Here is a 19,503-nt window from a genome sequence, read left to right as displayed (position 1 = left end):
ATGGTGTCTCACCCAGTGGTGTAACTTATTCATGTGGACCCTACCCTGGGCTGCGGTTATGAAGCACATACACACAGCGCTCATATCTAGAAAAAAAATATATAAGGAAATCTGTGCCTAGCCTACTTAATTAAGACCAACTAGAAAGAGCATGTTATATTAAACAGTTCTCTTTACATGCGTCTAACACACACGCAGGAATCTTCTCAGAGAGAGTGGATGTATACAAAAGAAAAAAAAAAGAAAACATCTCTAATCTATAATAAATAGAAATAAATAAATAATATCTTTAAATAACAGGGGGTCTATTGCTGGAATGTGTTACGACGAGCACTCATTGCTGCTGTTATCAGTTCTCTCTTGGCACTCGTGCACATTGCGTGTCTTACACAGACAATTGAGTGCATTGTTCTGTAAAAGCACAAAACAAAATGCACACAAATGTGTACTTGCTCTTGATACACAATCAAACTAATGAACATCTCTTTGGTTTCAAAGAAGGAAAAAAAAAGAAAAACTACACAAAAGGTTGGATTAGAAGCCGAAAGCTCAGTAATGCTTGACAAAAGCTCCACCTCTAGAACACTAAAGGACACAAGATGATGCCGCTGTAAAAAACCCATGACATGAGTTGCATTGTATTATTGATATTTCTAGAAATATTAATTTAGTGCGATGTTATTACGTCCCTCGTATGTTTGCTTTTGTATTTGTTGTTGTCTCTCTCCCTCTACTTTTTTTTTTTTTCCATATTTAGAGGTTTCCCTATTGGGTGACGACTGAGTTTGGGCAACCAATCAGGCGGACCTACCACTTTTAAAAGCGGCCTGGTGCTGCCTGCGTGTGTCAGTCGTCCTGCTATTCAGCCAGCAGGCGGCTGTCCAATCTTGTGGCAAACTGTCTTTTGTCTTTTATCGTTAACCCGTCTTTGTAATTTAAGACTTACTTTTGTTACCCCCTTTCTGTTAATTGTCAGAAGGCAATGTAATTAAGTTAAGTTAAGTTTAAGGTAAGTTAGTTTAATTTTAGGTTACTCCATGTTATGTCTAGGTTAGGAGTGACAGCCACCCGTGTACTTTTGGTTTACTAGGTAGTGTAGTTTATTTGGGCGTCGGACGCTGAAGATATCGGTTTTGTTTTTACATTCTTTTTCTGTTAGTTAGATTAGTTGGGTTGGGGCTTTAGTTATTAGGGTCGTTTTGCTTCTTATATTTTCTTTGATTTGGTGTCACTCATTCTTTCCTCTTCTCCTAAGTTTAGAAACTGTTAAATAAAAGCAGATTGATTTCAACATCTACGTTTGCCTCACGGACATTCTTTATTGCAGTTCTTAGCAGCCGTTGCATCTCACTTAAATGTTACTGCCTCCCGTTTAACAACAAGCACGTAACATTAATTGGTAGCACAGCGGTGGGATACTCATTTCTTTGCAGTATCTAATTTGGGGATTAAAATGGTGAGGTGCACTGTTGCTGGGATTGCGATGGGGTGTCCGTGAGGTAAATCTTTTGTTTAGAAAGAGAAGAATTTTTTTTGAGCAGCGGTTTCCTTTGAGTTAGCTTAATATTTAATTAAAGCGGTTCGAATGGCTGATTTTGATTTAGACAGTTTTGTTAGTCGAGCCAACGAATGAGCAGCTGGATAGGTGTAGAAAGGACGATTTGGTTTGTATTGCTGAGCACTTTAAAATTAAGGTTAATAAGCAGCAGCTGAGGGAAATTAAGGGCGCCGTGGCGAGGGCTGCTGGAGCTTGGTGTGTTGGCATTGGCTGGTGGAGTAGAGCAGGACTCGCTCAGTGATGATGGTCACTCGCTTGTACTTGGTGAGGAGAGCGGCCCAAGCGGCTGAGGTGGAGGTCCAAAGCCAAAGCTGTATTGCCACCCTTCGATCCTCTTTCCCCTGCCCTATCTGGGTCTGGGCGGTGATCGCGTTTTAAGTTACGTCTGGCTAAACTCCAGATGGAAGAACGCGCGAGGTGGCTGAGCGTCAGGCTGAGCTAGAGTTGCAGCCGAGGTCCGTCGTTTAGAAATTGAGGCGGATAAACAAATCAAGTGGCGGGAGCTCAATTAAGAGTTGCCAAAGGCGCACCAGTGCTTCCTGCTCCAGTAGCCCCTGCTCCTGCGCGGTAATTCCTCCTATGCCAGTGATTCCTTCTGTGCCAGCCGCCCCTTCTGTACCTATTCATCCTGCACGTGCAGCAAATGCTGATACTGTTTCCAGAATCGGGCGTCAGGGAATACGTTCGGCGTGAGTAAACATATTGCTCTTGTACCACAGTTTAGAAAGCGAGGTTGACTCGTATTTTAATGTTTTTAGCGAATTGCTTCGGCTTTGAGTTGGCCTAGAGATGTATGGTCTCTGTTACTGCAATGTAAGTTAACGGAAAAGCTCAGGAAGTGTGTGCTGTTCTATCTTTAGAGGATAGCCTCGACTATGATGTTGTTTCGCGGCTATTCTGAGAGCTTATGAATTGGTTCCCGAGGCTTATAGGCAGAGATTCAGAAGTTATAAAAAGGCAGGTCAGACTTTCGTTGAGTTAAGCTAGGAAAAGTCTATGCTCTTTGACAAATGGTGCGTAGCCAGCCAAGGTTATAGAGTTTCAGGCATTCAATTAATTTTGCTTGAAGAATTTAAAGGTTGCATTCCTGAACGTGTTGCTGTCTACTTAAATGAGCAGAAGGTAAACTTCGTTGTCCAGTGCGTCTGTTCTCATGAGACCCAATTTGCTCTGACACACAAAACTGTTTTTATTGCCCGTGCGAAAGGTCTCAATCAATCCGTCTTAAGTTTACTCCCAAAGATAAAGAAGGTAGACAATGCTTTTATTGTCATAAGCCAGTCATGTAATTGCTGATTGCCTTGCTTTAAAGCGAAAATCGCAATCTAACTCTCCTAAGAATGTTGGTCTTGTAAAGACTGTTGGCGTGATTAATAAAACCACGATCAGATAGATGAAGGGTATCAACCTTTTTGTTGGAAGGATTAGTTTCTGCTGATGCTCAGTCCACAGACCAGGTTCAGGTGACCATGCTGCGTGATACTGGTGCCATGCAAACAATGTCATTGGCTAAAAGACGCGTTTCCTTTTTCTGATCAAACCTTCTGTGGTAGTTATGTTTTGGTACGAGGTATTGGAATGAAGACTGTCAGAGTTCCTTGCATCAGATTTATTTGCGCTCGAGTTGTTTACAGGAATAATTAAAGTGGGAGTCATAGGAAAATTTGCCTGTTAGCGGGTAAAACTTATTCTTAGTAACGATGTGCAGCGGTGGAAGGGTGATTCCTTTTATAGAGGTTTTAGACAAACCCGATTTGCTTGATCAATGTGATGAAATGTCTGAAAGATTTCCAAGTCTTTCCTGTCTGTGCCATCTTAGCGTGCCCAGACTCATAAACTTCGCTGATGCGCCTGATTTGGCTAACACTTTTATGGCATCTTCTATGGAGCATAATACTTTGACTGATGAAGCTAAGCCAGATGAAAAACTTGATCTAGTTCTGAAGCGACGTAAAATTAACAGTGACTGAGATAACATTATCGCAGCTCAAAAGCTGACTTGACCCTGTGTAAATACTTCTCTTCTGCTGTTTCTTTAGAAATGGCAAGTGAACGAAAAATGGCTTATTATATGGATAACGGATTACTGATGCGCAAATGGTGTAAAATGTTTCAGAAGATTTTGAATGGTCTACTGTTCACCAGATTGTTGTTCCTGGAGTGTTACAGACAAGCCCGTACTTTCGTTGGCTCATGATAATGCCTTGTCTGGACACCTGGGTATTAGAAAAACTTACCAACGAATTTTAAAGCATTTTGTGTGGCCCAGATTAAAATCTGACGTAGCTTGAAATATTGCAGAACATGTAGTACTTGTCAATTAGCAGTGGAAAGCCGAATCAAGTCATTCCCAGCGCACCGCTTGTTCCTATTCCTGTAATTGAGAGGCCTTCTCTCACGTTATAAATCGATTGTGTTGGTCCCCTGCCCAGGACAAAGACTGGAAATCAGTACTTGTTGTGATAATAATGTGTGTAGCAACACGTTTTCAGAGGCGATCCGCTGCGTAAAATAACTGCTCCGGTAATTACTCGTGCGCTCGTGAAATTCTTTTCAATGTTTGGATTACCTAGAACTGTGCAGACTGATCGGGGTACAAATTTTCTGTCCAAGGTTTTTTCTCAAATAGTGATGACTCTAAAAGTTTCTCACAGGATTGCAAGCGCGTATCATCCAGAAAGCCAAGGGGCACTGGAACGATTTCATCAAACACTCAAATCCATGCTTCGTAAGTACTGTATGGAGACTAGCAAGGATTGGGATGAGGGCATACCCTTAGTACTGTTTGCTGTCAGAGAAGCAGAGCAAGAAAGTCTGGGGTTTAGTCCTGCTGACTTGGTGTTTGGGCATACGGTGAGGGGTCCGTTAAAGATGCTTAAGGAAGATATGCTATCTTCTGATACTGATTCTAAAATAACGGTGTTGGAGTGCGTAAAAGTAAGTTTCGTGAACAGTTACACCATGCTTGTACGATGGCACGCGAGTCTTTGTCAGATGCACAAATTACTATGAAAGATCAGTTTGATCGTGCCGCTGTTCCACGTCACTTTAAAGAGGAGATCAAGTGCTTGTTCTCATGCCTGTTATTGGTTCACCTTTGTCTGCACGTTTTTCAGGTCCGTATGAAGTGCTCAAGAAGCTTAGTGATACAGACTACGTAATTCGAACGCCCGATCGCAGAAAGAAATCCCGTGTGTGTCATATCAACATGCTAAAAGCTTATTGTGTAAGAGAGTCATCACCAACGGCTGTGAGTATAACTAAAACCGAGAGCGCTCAATCGCCAAGTGTTGCTCTTACTTGTGATGTGGTTATTGATCCTGATGAAGATGGGTGATAGTTCGACATACATATCAGCAATGTGCCAGACTTAAAGAATTCTGAAGTTTTGGTTAACTTAAGTTCTGCTTTAACACATCTTTCAGATCCTCAGAGAGCTGATATTGAACAGCCAATTAATGCATTTCCTTCGCTATTTAATGATGTTCCTACCGTACAACAGTATTACAGCATGACATTGATGTAGGGAATTCTGCTTCGATTAAGCAACATGCTTACAGAATGAATGCATTGAAACGTTCTGTCATGAAAGATGAAGTTAAGTATCTTTTGGAGAATGGGTTAGCAAAACCGAGCTGCAGTTCGTGGAGTTCACCATGCTTACTTGTTAGTAAAAGTGATGGATCTGCCAGATTTTGTACAGATTATCGTAAAGTGAAGCGCTGTGACTACACCTGACTGTTTTTCCATTGCCACGTATGGAAGACTGCGTTGACACTCTTGGTACTGCAAAGTTTGTTAGTAAACTGGATCTGCTGAAAGAGGTATTGGCAGGTGCCTTTAACCGCTCGTGCATCAGATATTTCTGCGTTTGTGACACGGATAGTTTTGCGCAATATTGCGTAATGGCTTTCGGTATGCGAAACGCCCCGGCAACGTTTCAGAGACTTGTTAATATGGTACTTTCTGGTATTCAAAATTGTAACGCCTATTTAGACGATCTTGTGATTTATTCACCTGACTGGGAGGATCATGTGTCAACTTTGCGAGAGAGGTATTTGCACGTCTTGCAGATGCGTCGCTAACATTAAACCTTGCTAAATGTGAGTTTGGACAAGCTACGATCACATACTTGGGTAGGGAAGTGGGGCAAGGACAAGTAAGACCTGTGGAGGCAAAAGTAACTGCTGTTGCAGAGTTCCCTGCTCCTGCCTCGCACAAAAAGAGCTGCATAGGTTTTTGGGAATGGCAGGCTATTATCAAAACTTTTGTAAAAATTTCTCAACTGTCGTTAATCCGCTTACATCCCCTTCTCAGTCCTTCGTGTCCATTTAAATGGAGCACGGCGTGTCAAACTGCTTTTGACAATGTGAAGGCATTGTTGTGCAATGCACCTGTTCTTATTGCTCCCCGACTGTGCCAAGTCCTTCACGTTAGAAATTGATGCGAGTTTGGTTGGTGCGGGTGCTGTGCTGATCCAGGAGGATTCTTGTGGGGATCGAACATCCAGTGTGTTTCTTCTCACGTAAGTTTAATAAACATCAGTTAAACTACTCCACAATTGAGAAAGAAACACTGGCCCTTTTGATGGCTTTACAGTACTTTGATGTGTACATTGGCTCAAGTAACATGCCTGTAATTGTGTTCACCGATCACAATCCTTTGGTGTTTCTAGCGGCGCATGTACAATCATAACCAACGGTTAATGCGCTGGTCTTTAATCGTGCAAGGTTACAACTTGGTGATTAAACACAAAAAGGGCTTGGAAAATATTATTGCTGATGCCTTATCTAGAGCTTGGGTGGTGATGTAAATTTGTTTAAAAACTAATTTGTGAAGGAAGAGAAAAAGAAAAAAAAAGAAAAGAAATTTAGTTTTTTTAAGGGGAGGTGTTACGTCCCTCGTATGTTTGCTTTTGTATTTTGTTGTTGTCTCTCTCCCTCTATTTTTTTTTTTCCATATTTAGGTTTCCCTATTGGGTGACGACTGAGTTTGGGCAACCAATCAGGCCGGACCTACCACTTTAAAAGCGGCCTGGTGCTGCCTGCGTGTGTCAGTCGTCCTGCTATTCAGCCAGCAGGCGGCTGTCAATCTTGTGGCAAACTGTCTTTTGTCTTTTGTCGTTAACCGTCTTTGTAATTTAAGACTTACTTTTGTTACCCCCTTTCTGTTAATTGTCACGAAGGCAATGTAATTAAGTTAAGTTTAAGGTAAGTTAGTTTAATTTTAGGTTACTCCATGTTATGTCTAGGTTAGGAGTGACAGCCACCCGTGTACTTTTGGTTTTACTAGGTAGTGTAGTTTATTTGGGTGTCCGGATCGCTGAAGATATCGGTTTTGTTTTTACATTCTTTTTCTGTTAGTTAGATTAGTTGGGTTGGGGCTTTAGTTATTAGGGTCGTTTTGCTTCTTATATTTTCTTTGATTTGGTGTCACTCATTCTTTTCTCTTCTCCTAAGTTTAGAAACTGTTAAATAAAAGCAGATTGATTTCAACATCTACGTTTGCCTCACGGACATTCTTTATTGCAGTTCTTAGCAGCCGTTGCATCTCACTTAAATGTTACTGCCTCCCCGTTTAACAACAAGCACGTAACAGTGTGCACTGCCTGTAGTTACACCACTGGCCTCACCCTCAGTGTGTTTAGTTGACAGTTAGGATCCTGAAGTAAATCACTGAGCTCCTTCACTCCTGATGATCCAGGATCATTTCCTATGAGATCCAGCTCTATCATGTGTGATGGGTTTGATCTCAGAGCTGAAGACAGAGCTTTATAACCTTCTTCACTGATACTGCAGTCTGAGAGTCTAAAAAAAAGGATTTTATTATATTGAAAGATATATAAATAATATTTCTACAAAAAGGTTTAATAGCTTTCTCCTTCTAGTTAGAGAAGAATGAAAAACAATTCACCATCTGACAGAGCATGACTTTATTTAAAGATTATTACAATAATATTTTCATTTTGATCAAATTAAAACCATTACAATAGTTCATTATATTCACCTGAGGTTCTCCAATGTGCATTCTGTATTTTCTAAAGCGTTCTTGAGTTTCTTGACTCCTGAATCCTGCAGATTATTGTTGCTCATGTCAAGCTCTTTCAGACTGGAATTTGATATCAGGACTGTAGCAAGAGCTGAACAGCTTTCCTCTGTTAAACCACAATCACACAACCTAAAATGATAAACATGAGAGGAAGAAATTACAAATTGTCACACATGGACTCTTTTGTTGTTGTTTTGTCCTGTGCCATGTGTGACCTACTTTGTTAATTGTCTAATTTGTCATCAGCTGTGTCTTGTTAGTTTAGTCAATTCATGTGTGTATTTAAGTTCCAGTTTGATTCTGTTTTTATCATCGGTTTTCATCTTTAATGTATGTGTTTTTTTCCTCCTGCCTACCAGCCTGTAAATATCCTGTTTATTTTGTTCACAGAAGATTACAACTGTTTAAGTTGATTTTTCCTCGTTGAGAGCTCTCTCTCGTAAACCACTACCGTGACACAAATACACAGTATGGAAACACTTTACAATAAGCTTGAACAATACATTAATTACAGTATTTATTAATATTTGACAATGTTAGTTAATAGAGCTATTCACTGGTAGGTGATGTTGATTCACAGTGCATTAACCCAGTTTTCATTACATTGTTTTTTTCATACTGTTGTGTTTTAAATTTGAGTCTTGTTTTTTTGTCTTATTTCTGATTATTTATTCTACTTTTTACAGCACTTTGGTCATCTTTGGCTGTTTTTAAATGTGTTTTACAAACAAATATGTGTAAGTATTGTACTGTATTTGAATAATATGCAAAAAGGCAGATTATAGCAGTGGGCTTTTGAATATCTTGAATGTGGTCTTATAAAACGGACTGTTCTGCCGATAAGGTCTAAACCCAGATTGCTTTTTATGTATAAATATTGCTAATATTAAGAGGTACATCACAGAGATAATCATTAAATAATTAAAAAATGCAGTGCATGATTATATTGAACCTCAACAGGTCTGAAAGTCTTTTATTTAAATGATCCACAACAACAACAACAAAAACTCAAAGTGGTTAAATAAACAAGAAAATGACAGTTTAGAAATGCCCTAACAAAAGTCCACTCTGAAACCATATTGAAATGCTGTGGTAGGAACTGAAATGTAGAGTTCATAGAACTAAAGACTATAAATTTCACTGAGCTGAAACAGTACTAGGGATTATCACAGAACTTACCTCAGTATCTTTAATGTACAATTAATATCCTTCAGTCCAGTGCAGAGCAGCTTCACTCCTGAATCCCGCAGATTATTATTGTTCATGTTCAGCTCTTTCAGACTGGAATCTGATCCAAGAACTGAAGCCAGAGCTGAACAGCTTTTGTCTGTTAAACCACAATCATTTAGCCTACAAGACAAATAAATCAAATCACAGAGTTAAATACATGCAATATAGTTATTAAATATAAAAATGCTAAATTAATTGGTATACATTACATAAACCATAAATATACTGCATATTTATCAGAGTTTTAGTGATTCAAATTTTCTTGATAAAACAGCTGGATAAAGCTTTATAGCGAGGAGTTGGACTCAAATGAGAATTACAATAGACTTCTGTAACATAACTAATCATGTGAAATGTGTTGTATTACAAATTTATAAAAAGTTACACACAGTTTCCAGTCTGAAAGTATATTGTAATTTATGATATAAGCTCAGGAAGTCCAAGCCCTGAGACAGTAATCTTTCGTCTTTCAGTTACTGAACATCTGGCAGGTTTTCCCAAATTAAGTGTGAATCTCCACCTCTATGTACTCCTTCCCCTTAAAACATATAAACTTCTCTGTGCTAGGTTTTAGTTAGATTTTTTTCTTGGAGATTGCTTGAGGATTTTCTTAAAGATTACTTCAAGACTTCTTGCACATGACTACAGCAACGAAATAAAAATGAACTCCTGCTTTACCAAGAGTCTTCTGGTCTCTTCTTAAAAAGAAGCAAAAAAAGTTTTCAACACGTGTGAAATGCTGTAAGATACTCACTTCAGTGTGTTGATCTGACAGTGTTTATCCTGCAGTAGAGCAGAGATCTGATTCACTCGTGTGTCTCCTAGTTTATGTCCACTCAGATTCAGCTCTTTCAGGAGTAACGGGTTTTTACCCACGATTCCAGTCACATACTGACAGCCTTCATCTGCAGCAGGACCCAAAAACCTGCAGAAAACAAGATGAAGCAGGATTCAGTTTAGTGTGCTCTGCTTCACAAAACATTTAAAGATTATCATACACTGCCCAAAACAAACAGACCTAGTTCAAGTTTTTAAAGCTTGAACACTTAAATAAATAAATGTATTTATGCATGTATTTATTTTGTAATTTTTTTTAAAGACAGACAAAAGGCAAACAAATATTAAAAGAAACTCAGATAAAAGCTCACTAGATCATGATTCTTAAAATTCTCAAGATCTTTCTGGTTTTTATGCAGGAGATAAAAAAAGCAATAACTAGCTTGTGACAGCTAAACCTTCATATTGATATATTTTATTGAGGTTTTTTTAATGCTGGCTCTTTCTATAATTATGAAGCAGAATTCACCAAACACTTGATTACTGATCCACTAACAGAGAATATGATCTGAGTTCAGACCATCTCTGGATAGTTGTATTTAACTGATGTCTGTGTTGATACAGCAGTAATTCTGCTCATTATGAGAAGAAGCTTCAGACGTGATATAGATCTGCTGTAGTGGATCTACAGTGTTGTGAATCTGATCCTGATGAAAATTAATGTACAGTGCATTCAGTAACATTTACACAATCAAAATAATTAGCCACACTGAATATTTTTTCATGAGAAATATCCACAATCATAAATGTTAATTATTGCCCCAAACTACTGAATCCCACACAAAATTTCTGAGTAACCTATAACTTTTAACACAATTATACTGTGGTGACATCTATCATCAAAACAACAGCAGCTGCACTATAAATATTATAATATAATATTTATATATACAACTCACCTCAGTGTGTTTAGTTGACAGTTACGATCCTGAAGTAAAACACTGAGCTTCTTCACTCCTGATGATCCAGGATCATTTCCTATGAGATCCAGCTCTATCAGGTGTGAAGGTTTGATCTCAGAGCTGAAGACAGAGCTTTATAACCTTCTTCACTGATACTGCAGTCTGAGAGTCTAAAAAGGTTTTATCATATTCAGGTTATATAATTAATATTACAGCAAAAAAGCTTTAATAGCTTTCTCCTTCTAGTTAAAGAAGAAAGGAAAAAGTCACCATCTGAAAGGAGCATGACTTTTTTTAAAGATTATTACAGTAATATTTTCATTTTGATCAGAAAGAACGTCGTAATTAAAACCAAACACTAGTTCACTACATTGACCTGAGTTTCTCCAAAGTGCATTCTGTATATTCTAAAGTATTCTGGAGTTTTTCATCCAAATGATGCAAATATAAAACAAGTACATTTATGTTTTGAAATGCCATAACATAAGTACACTCTTAAACCACATTGAAATTCTGAGGTAGGAACTGAAATATAGAGTTCATGCTGGAATTAAACCTTTAGGAGCTAGGTTTTCAAAAGCTTGTGGCTTGAAAGGGCTTAAAGATAGAGACCAACTGTAAATTAAAAAAATGGTGGGAATGGTCGAAAGAAAGTTTGTGTGGGCTGTAAATATACTAATGTAATTTGCCTGTTATGAAGTTATCAGGATGATCCATCCCGAGTTTCATAACATTCATAATATTCAGGATATTTGAATTGAAGTTCAGAATGTTTTATCCTCATTCTAAATTAGCAGACAATAGAAAACAGACAATAAAACAGAAGATAGTGTTAATTTATTATATTAAATATTGGTAAAACCCATATGAACAGTAGTATACTTCATGATTAGTTAATTAGTAATAAGTACAAAATAATAAATATTATATAAGAGAAAATAATTATATATATATATATATATATATATATATATATATATATATATATATATATATATATATATATATATATATATATATATAAATAATGGATGTTTGAACTTATTGGCATGCTATTTTTAATCTTCATTCCAAAAGATTAGAAAGAGAAAACCAACAATAAAACATTATAAAAGTGCATTTATGACTACATTCATACACTAGTAGTAAAACACACATGAACAGTATCTTATATTTTGATCAGTTCATCAGTAATATTCATGAAATAATAGATATTTATACCGAGGCCTGTCCCATCAGAGCTAGTGCTGTTTACAGAAATATTTCTCATGTTTTCTCAAACACTTTGCATAGGATCATGATGATCATCTAGAATCAAAGTACTATATGTCTGCCATTTAGCATTTGGGAATACAAATAAAATATTGCACCATATTCACCATAGGAACTGAAGTCTATTTTAACAAGTATGAGGTCTTGTCGCAATTTTCTGCTTAGAGGATTAAAGCCTATCAAATACACTAAGCTCAAGCAGTTCTGTCCTCAATTATTTGGCACATTATCTAGGTCCATGTTAAAAGATGTATGTGAGTTCTAATTAAACCTAGAGATTGTCACAAAACTTACCTCAGTATCTCTAATTTACAATTAATATCCTTCAGTCCAGTGCAGAGCAGCTTCACTCCTGAATCCTGCAGATTATTATTGTTCATGTTCAGCTCTTTCAGACTGGAATCTGATTCAAGAACTGAAGCCAGAGCTGAACAGCTTTTGTCTGTTAAACCACAATCATTTAGCCTACAAGAGAAATGAATCAAATCACAGAGTTAGATACATGTAATATTTTTTTTAAATAAAAAAATTAATTAAAACCAATTATTAAACATAAGTACACTGCATATATTATATATATATATATATATATATATATATATATATATATATATATATAATTACACTCACAGTCTTATGCAAAAGTCTAAGCTCCCTTGATAAATAACAGATTTTGGTGATTTTGTTAATTGAAAAGATGTTCACAGTCTCACTTGGAAAAGTAGAAAATATGCAAGATTTTCAGCAAAAATTGATGCACAGTTACTTATTGTGCCATAAATTGAACAAATAAAACCAAATCATAAAATCATTCATTTAGTTTATAACAGTTTAATAAATTTAAAAAATACATTATACAGTAAATACAGTGGGTACAGAAAGTATTCAGACTTCCTTAAATTTTTTACTCTTTTTACTTTAAGATTTGTTATATTGCAGCCATTTGTTTTCATTTATTTCAGTTAATTGTTTCCTCAATGTACACACAGCACCCCATATTGACAGAAAAAAACAGAATTTTTGACATTTTTGCAGATTTAGTAAAAATGAAAAACTGAAATATCACATGGTCCTAAGTATTCAAACCAAGTATAAACTCAGTATTAAGTATAAGCACCCTTTTGATCTAATACAGCCATGAGTCTTTTTGGGAAAGATGCAACAGGTTTTTCACACTGGATTTGGGGATCCTCTGCCATTCCTCCTTGCAGATCCTCTCTAGTTCTGTCAGATTGGATAGCAAACGTTTGTGGACAGCCATTTTTAGGTCTCTCGAGAGATGCTAAATTAGGTTTAAATCAGGGCTCTGGCTGGACCAATCAAGAAAAGTCATGGAGTTGTTGTGAAGTCAAAACATTTATGTTTTCAAATGCCATAACATAAGTCCACTCTTAAACCACATTGAAATTCTGAGGTAGGAACTGAAATATAGAGTTCATGCTGGAATTAAACCTTTATGAGCTAGGTTTTCAAAAGCTTGTGGCTTGAAAGGGCTTAAAGATAGAGATCTACTGTAAATTAAAAAAAATGGTGGGAATGGTCGAAAGTTTGTGTGGGCTGTAAATATACTAATGTAATTTGCCTATTATGAAGTCATCAGGGGATGATCCATACCGAGTTTCATAACATTCATAATATTCAGGATATTTGAATTGAAGTTCAGAATGTTTTATCCTCATTCTAAATTAGCAGACAATAGAAAACAGACAATAAAACAGAAGATAGTGTTAATTTATTATATTAAATAAATGGTAAAACCCATATGAACAGTAGTATACTTCATGATTAGTTAACATTTATTACTACACTTATACACTAGTAGTAACACACACACATGAACAGTATCTTATATTTTGATCAGTTCATCAGTAATATTCAGGAAATAATAGATATTTATACCGAGGCCTGTCCCACCAGAGCCGCTCTGGCTGGATCAATAGAGCTAGTGCTGCTTACAGAAATATTTCTCATGTTTTCTCAAACACTTTGCATAGGATCATGGTGTTATTTTGGTCTAGAATCATAGTACTATATGTCTGCCATTTAGCATTTGGGAATACAAATAAAATATTGCACCATATTCACCATAAAAACTGAAGTCTATTTTAACAAGTATGAGGTTTTGTCGCAATTATCTGCTTAAAGGATTAAAGCCTATCAAATACACTAAGCTCAAGCAGTTCTGTCCTCAATTATTTGGCACATTATCTAGGTCCATGTTAAAAGATGTATGTGAGTTCTAATTAAACCTAGAGATTGTCACAAAACTTACCTCAGTATCTCTAATGTACAATTAATATCCTTCAGTCCAGTGCAGAGCAGCTTCACTCCTGAATCCTGCAGATTATTATTGTTCATGTTCAGCTCTTTCAGACTGGAATCTGATTCAAGAACTGAAGCCAGAGCTGAACAGCTTTTGTCTGTTAAACCACAATCATTTAGCCTACAAGACAAATAAATCAAATCACAGAGTTAGATACATGCAATATATATTTTTAAATATAAAAATTTAATTGATACCAATTATTAAACATAAGTATACTGCATTATGTTATTATTATATTGTGTTATATATATATATAACACACACACACACACAATCCTATGCAAAAGTTTAGACAACCCTCGATAAATAACAGATTTTGGTGATTTTGTTCATTGAAAAGATGTTAAGATAGTCTCACTTGGAAATGTATTTTAGAAAAAGATTTTCAGCACAAATTGATGCACAGTTACTTATTGTGCCATAAATTGAACAAATAAAACCAAATCATAAAACCATTAAATATAATTTATAACAGTTTAATAAACACCATTATACAGTACATACAGTGGGTACAGAAAGTACTCAGACCTCCTTAAATGTTTCACTCTGTTATATTGCAGCCATTTGCTTTATTTTTTTTCAGTTGTTTTCCTTATTATTAAACACAGAGCACCCCATATTGACAGAAAAAAACAGAATTGTTAACATTTTTGCATATTTATTAAAAATGAAAAACTGAAATATCACATGGTCCTAAGTATTATAAGTTTAAACTCAGTCCATAAGTCCATAAGTATAAACTCAGTATTAATTATATATTGGAGTATAAAGGACTGCCATTTTTAAAGCAAAATAATAGTAATAATTAAAATAATATTAGTCATTTTAATAAAAAGTTGAACAAAAAGTGTTATGATTTAACCCTAAAAGAGATATATACTTGTAATTGGCATATGGTTAATAATGAATATAAAATCAGGGGTGTTTAAATATGATGTTTCAATGTAGATAAACACACTTTTAAAATGAAAGCAAAATAGGATAAATTACTTACAGAGCTCTTTTGGAGGTTTTGATGACTGCTGATAACCTAATGAGACACTCGTCTGATTTCTTGAATTTCTGAAGCTCAAACTCCTCCAGCTCCTCCTCTGATGTCAACAACACAAAGACCAAAGCAGACCACTGGGCAGGTGAAAGGTCAGCAGATGAGAGACTTCCTTTGTTAAGGTGGGTCTGAATCTCTTTCACCAGAGTTTGGTCGTTCAGTTCATTCAGACAGTAGAACAGATTGATGGATCTCTCTGGAGACAGATTAGCTTCAAATTTCTGCTTGATGTACTCAACTATTTCTTTTTTGCTCTGGTCATTTCTATTTTTCTGTGTCAACAGACCCTGTAAGAGTCTCTGATTGGACTGGAGTGACAAACCAAGGAGGAATCGAAGAAAAAGATCTCGGTGTCCATTATCACTCTCTAGAGCCTTGTCCACTGCAGTCTTAAGGAAATCAATTTCACTTGTGTTTTCTTGTGTAGAGTCTTGATCAAACACACTTTTTTTGTTGAGGTCCAGAAACAGATGAGCATAAAGAGCTGCAATAAACTCTTGAATGCTCAAGTGAACGAAGCAGTACATGGTACCAAGAACGATCCCTGTTTCCTCCTTAAAGATCTGGGTACACATGCCTGAGTACACTGATGCCTTATTGACGTCAATACCACAGGCTTCCAGATCTGTGTCATAGAAGACCACATTGTTTCTTTCCAGCTGATCAAATGCCAGTTTCCCCAGTGAAAAGATGGCAACTTTATCCCAGGAAACATCTGGTGTGTGTTCTCCATCATACTTTCTTCTGCTCTGTTGGATCTGAAATCTAAGAAAGTGTGTGTACATTTGTGTCAGAGTCTTAGGAGTGTCTTCAGTATTTGACTCCTGTAGTGTTTTGGAGGCATCTTCAGACTCATTAATTTTCATGACATTTTTTCCTTTCTCTTCTAAAATGTTCTGGAGAACTGTGGCAGAAATCCAGCAGAAGACTGGGATGTGGCACATGATAAAGAGACTCTTTGATTGTTTAACATGATCGATGATTTCTTTGGCCTGATTCTGATCCGTGAATCTTTTTCTGAAGTACTCCTCCTTTTGTGCATCATTGAATCCTCTTATCTCTGTCAGCAGCTCAATACATTCAGGAGGAATCTTACTGGCAGCTGCTGGTCTGGTGGTGATCCAGATGAGAGCAGAAGGAAGCAGATTTCCCTTGATGAGGTTTGTTAGGAGAACATCCAGAGAGGCTGCTGATGAAACATCACACAATATCTCATTATCCTTAAAGTTTAGAGGAAGTCGACATTCATCCAATCCATCAAGAATGAACAGGACTTTGAAATGATTTCTTCTCGTAAGATTCAGACCTTTCGTCTCTGGGAAAAACTGAGTTAAAAGGTCCATCAAACTTAGTTTTTCTTTCTCCTTTAAGTTCATCTCTCTGAATGGAAGAGGAAATATGAAGCTGATGTCTTGATTTTCTTTTCCTTCGGCCCAATCCAGAACAAACTTCTGCACAGAGACTGATTTTCCGATGCCAGCGACTCCTTTTGTCAGTACAGTTCTGATCTGCTCATCTTGTTCAGATGCTTCAAACAAATTTTTGCACTCAATCTGTTTCTCTTGTGTTTCGTGATGTCTGGAAGCAACTTCAATCTGTCTGACCTCATGTTCAGTATTGACCTGTTCACTACAACCCTGAGTGATATAGAGATCTGTGTAGATGTTCTTCAGAAGTGTAGAGTCTCCTTGCTTTGTGATTCCTCCAAACACACACTTATACTTCTTCTTTAGGCTACACTTTAGCTGATGAATGAAGATCAGCTCATCTGAACACAGAAATAAAGTATACATATTGTTTAGTCTCTGGGTTTGTTATATACAGAACAGAATGTGGAAGTCTAAAGGAAGTCTGTCATTGGAAGAGACAGGGCAGGTTATGAACACATAATGAGAGAGGCATATGAACAGCTTCCTCCGAGTTATAACAGTGACTGTGGAAGAGAAAAGAGATTGACGCAACACTGGAAACAGCGAGCGTTGTCTCTTACCTTCTAGAGAATCAGCAGCTCTATCTTGCTTCATCTCTCTCAGGAAGTAGAGCGTGAGATCAAGAGCTGCTTCTCTGTTACTGCATCTGTTCTCATTAAAATCCTCCACAAATTGTTGCTTGTTCTCTTTCTGTAATATTTTCTTGAACATTTCCAGCTCATTTTTTAGAAATGTGATTATTTTCTTCTCAAGATTCTACAAAGAAATCCAAACAAAAAAACTGAGACAAAAGAACAAAACTGAAGAGGATCCACATCCATATTTGGTCCAAATCATATAATCAGTGATTCAAAATGTAAAAAAAATGTTTGTTACAAACATTTATGAAAACATTTTTTTTCTACCTGAAAGATTCCTAGGAGGTTGTCTGTGATTTTTTTGTGATTCCTGTTAATCTGGATGTCTGAAGTTAATGTTTCATATCGAAGACTGTTAAAATAGTGAAAAGTAAGAAAAGGACTGTTTCATAAAACAAGCACAAGTACAAATGTTATATTTTCTGTCCTTTAAGGTAGAAAACTAATGACAAAAAAATAGTAATACAGGTTTCTTCAGTCTTACTTAAAACAGTTTAATGCTGTAAATGCTAATTTAATAGATAAAAAGGACATATTCATGTCTCTATGGTGAATGTATGCCTCCTTGTGGCCAATTTATATCACAAATATCCCAGTGGAGAACTGATCTAGTGCTTCATAATAGAAAACACATGGAATACCTTTGAGTATTTGATGCACTTTCTTTACTGAATTCCGGTGGATGACCTTTTGACCGGTCACTTTTCACAGATGCAAAGCTGGACACATGAGAGCTTGATCTTACACTGATAGCACAAAGAAGAGAGAGAGAGGAAAAAAACATTTTACAATTAACATTCTTCAATTTAACATTCTTCAATCTCATTTGAAAGGGTTTAATGATCAGTAATATTAATTCAGAAATGGTCATTTCTGTCGGAAAATGTATACTTTCATGTTTGATCACAAGATGCATTTTCCTCAGTGAATTAATTCTCCCTAGTGTCTGTTTGTGTGACTAAATTACTGTGAAGAAGCACTAGACACAGTTCAATGAAGGAAGCTTTCATTGTGTAATTGTCTATGCTATTAAAAAGGGTTTTAGAGTCTTTCCAGATTTATACATTTGACTATTTATTATAAAATGTAAGACTCACTCTAGAAAAGCTAATTCTTCTGTCAGACACTTGAACTTGAAGTAAAAGTGCCTTGAAAAACGTGCTGATTTAAAAGATGAGATGGTCTAGCCAGTCTGCGCATCATTTCACTTTCAAAACTAGTTACGAAATACAAGTTTCATGAGAAAAAAAAAATCTTTCTTGTCAATATTGCATGTGTCGTGGTCAGTTGTGGATGCATGTATGTCAAGTTATATATCCTAATTATGACTTGGTGCAAAAAAAATAAATAAAAAAATAAAAAAATCACATTTAAAGGACGTTCAGTCTTGTGTCTGAATTGCACCTTAAACAGCCTTCTCACAATCAGAGAGTGTATATAATGAACGTTTAAATGATGGTAATGAAATTTTGTGCATACCATTTGGTTGCATTGTCATGAAATTAAAATATATAATCTGGGACAATCTTGGTTATCTTGATACTGTGACGGGAGGAGCCAACGACAGACACAGTGGGCGTGGCGTCAGGCCTCGGAGAGGCTTTTTATTAAACAAAAATATAAAATAAATACCAAATAAAGTGTCCAGGGGAAAAGTGTCCAAATAAAAGGGGGATCTGGTGTCCTCGTCGTGCTCCGGGGAAAGTGAAGGTTTAGGCCGTGTTCCAGGGGGGAAGGGTCCAGGTAAGGGGCGGAGTCCGGCGGTCGCACGTGCTCCCCTTTTTCTGGCCCGGGGCGCGAGTGGCGGCGGCTTCTTCCGCGGCATCTCCGTCGCTTCTTTGCTCCGGCGGCAGAGTGGGATGAGCTGGGTGCTCACAGCCTGGACTACGGGGGTCCCACGACGCACTTCTCGGACGGCGGGGTGAGGTCCATCGCGCACCCTTCCTGGACCCACGAGGACACCAGCGTGCATGCACGGGGGAAGAGACCGGTCTCCCGAGGAGGGACGCGTCCAGTACTTAACGGCGACGGTAACGAGGCTAACTCACTTCAGGTGTGCCTCGTCACACGCCGCCAGACCTGAACAATACCCGCCCCTCCTCTCGAACACACCCACTCCCGTCGGGAGCCTGGTGAAGAGCGGCGAATAAAGGACGGGGTGATGGTGACAATAAAGAGGAGGGGCAGCCGACTCGTCACAATACTTAAAGAGGT

General features: G+C 37.2%; 1 protein-coding gene across 1 annotated transcript in view; it reads right to left on the bottom strand.

Moving 5' to 3' along the window:
• LOC122327909 (NACHT, LRR and PYD domains-containing protein 3-like) overlaps positions 1–19,503 on the bottom strand; it is an 88,298-nt gene that overhangs the window by 60,059 nt on the left and 8,736 nt on the right. Inside the window, 12 exon segments of the mRNA XM_043223579.1 lie at positions 7,191–7,365; positions 7,565–7,735; positions 8,786–8,956; positions 9,591–9,761; positions 10,573–10,690; positions 10,693–10,745; positions 12,142–12,312; positions 14,120–14,290; positions 15,168–16,989; positions 17,212–17,407; positions 17,557–17,641; positions 17,931–18,035. Coding sequence (XP_043079514.1) covers positions 7,191–7,365; positions 7,565–7,735; positions 8,786–8,956; positions 9,591–9,761; positions 10,573–10,690; positions 10,693–10,745; positions 12,142–12,312; positions 14,120–14,290; positions 15,168–16,989; positions 17,212–17,407; positions 17,557–17,641; positions 17,931–18,035 — 3,409 coding nt within the window.

The sequence above is a fragment of the Puntigrus tetrazona genome, chromosome 22 (genome assembly GCF_018831695.1).
Source record: "Puntigrus tetrazona isolate hp1 chromosome 22, ASM1883169v1, whole genome shotgun sequence".
Lineage (NCBI taxonomy): Eukaryota > Metazoa > Chordata > Actinopteri > Cypriniformes > Cyprinidae > Puntigrus > Puntigrus tetrazona.
This window is presented reverse-complemented; position numbering and strand designations above follow the sequence as displayed.